This window comes from Juglans regia, chromosome 10 (genome assembly GCF_001411555.2).
Source record: "Juglans regia cultivar Chandler chromosome 10, Walnut 2.0, whole genome shotgun sequence".
Classification (NCBI taxonomy): domain Eukaryota; kingdom Viridiplantae; phylum Streptophyta; class Magnoliopsida; order Fagales; family Juglandaceae; genus Juglans; species Juglans regia.
The window spans coordinates 11397292-11403291 of record NC_049910.1 but is presented as its reverse complement, the minus strand read 5'-3'; the positions used below and the strand labels follow the sequence as shown (position 1 = coordinate 11403291).

General features: G+C 34.8%; 1 protein-coding gene across 1 annotated transcript; it reads right to left on the bottom strand.

Annotated features, from left to right (window-relative positions):
- Nucleotides 1-5217: 5217 nt before the first annotated feature.
- On the bottom strand, nt 5218-5766 carry LOC118349636. Its single transcript, XM_035695131.1, has 2 exons — nt 5405-5766; nt 5218-5284 (listed from the first exon to the last, which is right to left on the bottom strand). Exons 1-2 carry the CDS (start codon nt 5764-5766, stop codon nt 5218-5220), a joined length of 429 nt encoding a protein of 142 aa, XP_035551024.1.
- Between the last annotated feature and the right edge of the window lie 234 nt (nt 5767-6000).

Here is a 6000-nt window from a genome sequence, read left to right as displayed (position 1 = left end):
AATTCGGATTGATGGAAGATGAAGGTTGCATGTGAGAAGGAATTTGTTGTGGAAAGGATTGCATGGCACCTTGAATATTTGAAGTTGGCGTATCAAGGTTGGATGGAATGGTAGTGAAGGGAGATGTGATCATCGTGTTTTCAAAACTTAAATTCTTGGGTGAGATCATCACATTTTTTAAATTTGAACTTAGGATTGGTGTTGCGTTATTATGGGAATTAAGGATTTGAGTTAATGGATGATAAATGAATTAAAGGAGTACTCATAGTAGTGGGCACTTGACAATTTATCTGAGTGTTGGTAGCCTTTGAAAAATGTGGGAATGAGCGTTCATAAAACAGCACGTGATGGGGTACTAATTCTAAAGGATTAGAGGAAACAATTAAGAATATTTTTGAAGCCTAAAGGAGAGCAGTGTGGGGTGGCTAGAGAGAAGGAACCTGTACTCTTAAGGCTTTGTTTGGATTCGAAAATAAGTTGAGATGATTGTGAATAGTAGTGAGATGAGTTGTGAATAGTAGTGAGATTTGTGAGTTAAAGTTGATGAATAGTAATGAATAGTAGTGAGATGAGTTAAAATGGATTGTGAATCCAAACCAGGCCTAATCCAAAGACCCGAACCATTACCAAGATCCTTGCTTTCTCTTTTGTGCTTAATTCATAGAAGATGGTGTTTAATTTTGAGGTATTTTTTTCTGCAGTAGTTGGACCCATGTCTTCTGTCTTGTGTTGGTGTGTAGATTCCATCCTATTTTTGCAGTAAGGGCTCTTTTTGAGGTTGTGGATCTTCCTAGCTAGCTAATACCAAGTCCTCCTATAGATCTAGGTTGGCAAATGGCATGGAGGCCAATTAATGAAATGCGTAGTTACAGCTTGAAGTATGAAGATATATACAAGGTTTTGCAGTCTTTCATGTGATATTATATATAATATGCATCATGTACTCTTGCGTTTGAGCTGTTGGAAATATTACAAGATCAACTGAATAAATGTAGGAAACGAAATTTCAAATGGAGAGAGAGAGAGAGAGAGAGAGAGGCAAATGAAGAAGTGATCAGGGATAGGATTGGTGTGATGGAATGAATATATTATTTATATATTTCATATTCATTGCTTAATAGAGGTTTTAATAAATCAAGAAAGCGGAATTAATTAATTAGTAGCCAAAAGGTTTCAAAACCTCTAATCAAGGACACAATAAAAGGCTTATAAGTTGTTAATGTTTGTCATGTCATGCATTATTCTATTATATCTTTATAAAATTATATCGCAGTTTGAAATTTTTTTAAAAAAATACTATTTAATTCCAAACTCCAAAAATTCCAACTCTGATATAATTCGAAGCGAAATCCAAGGGGAACTTGAAATTAACTTGAATCCAAAGTTTTTGTATAGCCCTACTAGAGAGTATAGGATATTTTCATCATCATTTATAGTCACATATAGATCATAGAAGGTACCAACCTTTGATCTCCTTATTTTTAGGTTGTAAAAAAGGAATCTGTCTCGATCAAACCACGTAACTAATTAATTAACACCTAAAAAAATTATAAAGAATCGAACTCTTACTATTTTCCTGAGGAGATCGAATTTCCTAGCCATGCCATGTATTCAATTTCGTATGCTATATTTGAACTTTTTCATTTGAATATATATATATATATATATAATGAATAATAGTATATACAAGTCTCCTCAAATGTACAAATTCGGCCCGAGCAAACCTGTAAGACCCAGCCCACTGCCAGGCCTAGGCAAGTGGAAAACGTTTCCAGAATCCATCGCACGGGTTCACGCCACCTTTCCATTTTCATGCACATCCCCCCTTCCTTTTGATTTAGGTTTGTTCTGTTTTCTACTTATAGCCTATATATATGTTAAGCTTTTCTCAACCCTAGATTCACTACCACTGCCCTCTCTTCATGCTCTCAGCCATCCAAAATCTTCTGAGCATCCACTCACCTCTGTGACCATCAGTCCAGACCGCATTACCACACAACCTACCATCGTTCCTCGTAAAACACCAAACCGAAGGGCTCAGTTTGCATCCAGTAAACCGCAACCCCCAAAGCCAATCCACGTGCCACAACTCCACCAAACACAGTTTGCACCGATACCTCAGCCACTCTGAATTCACCATCCCAGTCGTGCGCCACCGCCCCTTCGAGTATCTCGTCCGATTCTCAGCTATCGGTAAAAACCACTACCCCTGTTTTTACACCAAGAAACAGAGCAGTGTTTTCCTCCACCGTGTGCCCTCAACTTTCCAACCCAAGCCGCCAGTTGTTGTCCCGTCACCCTCAATCTGCCGCACGCCACCTCAGTCTTTCGGTAAGCCAATATCACCCTATCGCCGTATCTCCCTCCTTCGGTTTGCTCTTCCTCTGCCTCTTCTCTCACATCCCTCTTCCTCATTTTTAACACTCTCTCTTCCTCTCTCCCTGTGCGACGCCGTCGAGGAAGTCACTACCACCTCAGCCCAGCATCCGTCGTGCTCCTACGGCGCCACTGCCTCAATTTTCCGTGGGTTAGTCCCTACCGTCACTCACATTTTGGCCTTCGTTGGTTTTTATTTTTGTTGTGTTGGTAGTTGCTTAAAAAGGAAACTGTGTGTCATAGGTAGCCTGGTGGATGAAGGGTGATATTACCCCTTTGCCTTTGTTTTGTTTGAATACATCACCTGATGTTGTATTTTGTGTTTGAAATGAGGGTCGCATGTGATTTTTTTATTTATTTAGACTTAGGCGCATGTGGGTTTATTTTGTTAAGTTGGTATTTTTAAGAGACTGATATTTTATCGGAATAATTATTAAGTAAATACTGATAAATTTTTGGTATGATTAGTAAGTACAAAATCTTATTTTAAATCCTTTTGAAAGAATATTATTTTTCTATTATTTAAACAAATGTATGATTATCTATTTATAATGATTTCGATATAGTTATGTTATTTTAGTTTTATAAATTATAGTATGAGTTATTATGTTGGATATTGATGAGTTTAAAAAGTGATGTTGGAATTTTAGAAATAATGAGAATTTTGGATTTGAGGAATTAAAAATGGATTATTTTAAAAGTTTAGGGTTGAATATTGAAATACGAGATTGAATGGAAATTTATGAAAATTTACATGATTATCTTATAGGTGACGATTAATTTTGTTCGGCATTGTTGAGGAAAAATTTCGAAAAGTTAAGAAGGCCAGGTAAGCGGGCTTCCTATGCTAGATTTGCATAAAAAGAAATGAATTGAGGTTGGTTTGTTAAATTGTGCATTCTATTTTAAAAATAAAAGGTGAAAAACAACATCAGTATATGTTTTGCATTCACTCATGAAATATGTATGAAAGATTAAAGAAATGTTTTTGTCATGAATAGTGTAGACATGAGCAATATTTGATATATTTCTGAAATGTACAAAAGAGCAAATATGAAAATTGAGATTTTTATACGTGTGATATGAAATATTTTGAATCTGTTATTGATCATCTAAAAATGATATAAATGTGTTCAGCACGTGGTTTGATATGATATGGGTATGAAAACCTTTGGCATACTTACATGTTTTGATTCTGATTCTGAATATGGTTTTGATATGATGATATTGGTTCACATGATATGATTGGTACCAACATGATATGAGTGCATCCACTTTGAAAACAAAGTGGTCTTTTATGTGTTCTTTCCTGTGTGCACACTCGGGACTCCGAGATTAAAAATGGGGGAAGTTTCATAACATGATACTGTCTGGTTTGGCCACCGGTGATAGCACAATCCTATCATGGGGGTTAAATATGGTATATGACATGATACGATACGATATGACATAATAAGATGAAGATGTGTAGTTATGTTATGCCAAAACGTTTTTGAATATGAAAATTGTCTTTGAATATGAAAAGTGTCTTTAAATATGAACAGTTGATTTTTTACTATGAAAAGATTGAAAAGTCGCTCTGATTTTCTGATAACACGTTTCTTAGATCTCCATATAGAAAAAATAAAATGTTTTGACTCTGCATGAACTTTCTGAAAAAGCTCATGTTTACATACTAGTATATGTTCTCTGTTCAATGAGTTGTTGATAACTCACCCCTTATCTCCATAATATTTTTCAAATGATTTGAATATTTCAATTGAGGATCAAGAATATGGAGCATAGGTGAGAGGAGTTAAGAATGATGGTTTAAGTATAGAAGGTTTATATAAGTATTGAAGATTTTTATTCAGTAATCTTGTTGTGCTTTGATGATGTGATTTGTTGGAAGGTTGATGTTTATATTAAGACTTTGTATTGTCTTAGAATAATTATACTGGATTATTTGATGTGAATTAATGAGTATTTTGTGTGATAGAGAAAAATTAGAGTATGTACTATGTGGATGGGAAATAATTTTTAGGCGACATGAGTTAACTCTCCAGATCCTCGGAGACGGGGCGTTATAAGACCTTTTGTAAAAAAGTAGACTCCATCGTGAAAAAATATGAAAAACTCATTTATAATATACTATATGATCATCCTTATCTTTAATTTACTGTGTATTATAATGTATATATGAGTCTTCGAGAAAAATCAAAATATACGAGGATATACATTATGAGAGCTAAAAACTAAAACTCCTTAGAAGTTCTTGAGAATAAACCAAACCTAGAGAATACATACATATATATATATATATATATATTTGATTCTCCAAATCCAACTTTACCTCATTGATAACTTTTTATTAGATTGCACAATTTTGAAGTTGCTCCATAATTTTGTATTGGAGTGACTTTTTTTTTCATGTTCAAAAACAAAGAAATTAGGTATTGATCAAGCTAAGGTTACAGTTTAGGCTTAATTTGTACTCAAAACCTTTTTATTAACTAGTAGTGGAGTGGAGATAATTAATGGCTTTCGATCGGTTTATTAATTAAGAACACTCACGGGTACAACTTACATATGCGGAAATGGAATAGATCAAAAGATGATGGCATGCATGCGCAGTATATTTACTGAAATCCACAAATCTAGAATAATTTTAAATATAATTATAGGGTATACAAATATTGTGCATTCCTTAATTTGAAAAAAGAAAAGAAAAGAAAAGTGGAATCCACTATAAAAAATGCAAGTCTCAAGTGTGCTGCACATAGCAGGTCAAAAATAGTATTGGCAACAGTCATGCAGACAAACAAGGCATCTCACAAACTTCATTAATGGAATACAGCCCTCTCAATTCTCACAATCCACAACATTCCATGCATTCCTATCAAGTTTGTGAGCTGTCATATTACCCTCTCTACACACATGAGTAAAAGAGCAAGAAATAAAACAACTCTTAAGTCTTTTGACTTCTACAAATAACACCCCTAGAGCTAAATCAAGCATATTGTCTTTTTGTAAAGACTCAACAACTAACAAAGAATAAGATTCAACTATCAAATTGGGAATACCCCTGCTAGCACAAAGTTGGATGCCTCGGAACACAGCCAATAACTCAATAGTTTCAAGATTTTCAACATCAAACTCTGCCTTACTAGTTGCCACAATCAATTCTCCTTTTGCATCTCTCAAAAGAAAACCAACACCTGTTCTCCTTAGATCAACAAACATGGCCCCATCAATATTTAGCTTGAGAACATCCGTAGGAGGAGGCTTCCATTTGAGATGTTGCTTCAGCTGAACTAAACATAGCCCTCTAACCTCTTGATAATTCTTCAAAATATTCAGAACAAAATAAGCAACTTGTTTTGGATGTATCACAACCTTGTCAAATGCCATCTTGTTCCTCCTATACCATAGTCACCAACCTATTGAAAAAAATAGAGCCAACATGTCTTGATCTTTCCTCTTACTTATTTGCATAACCAAATCAACCGCCTTTCTGTCTACATTAAAACCCAAGCTGGGCAACAATTGGTTCCATAACTCATGAAGAAACTTGCAACTGATTACTACATGATTAAGATCTGCTAGGGGGAGAGAACAAAAATCACAATGCACCTCAGAAACAAC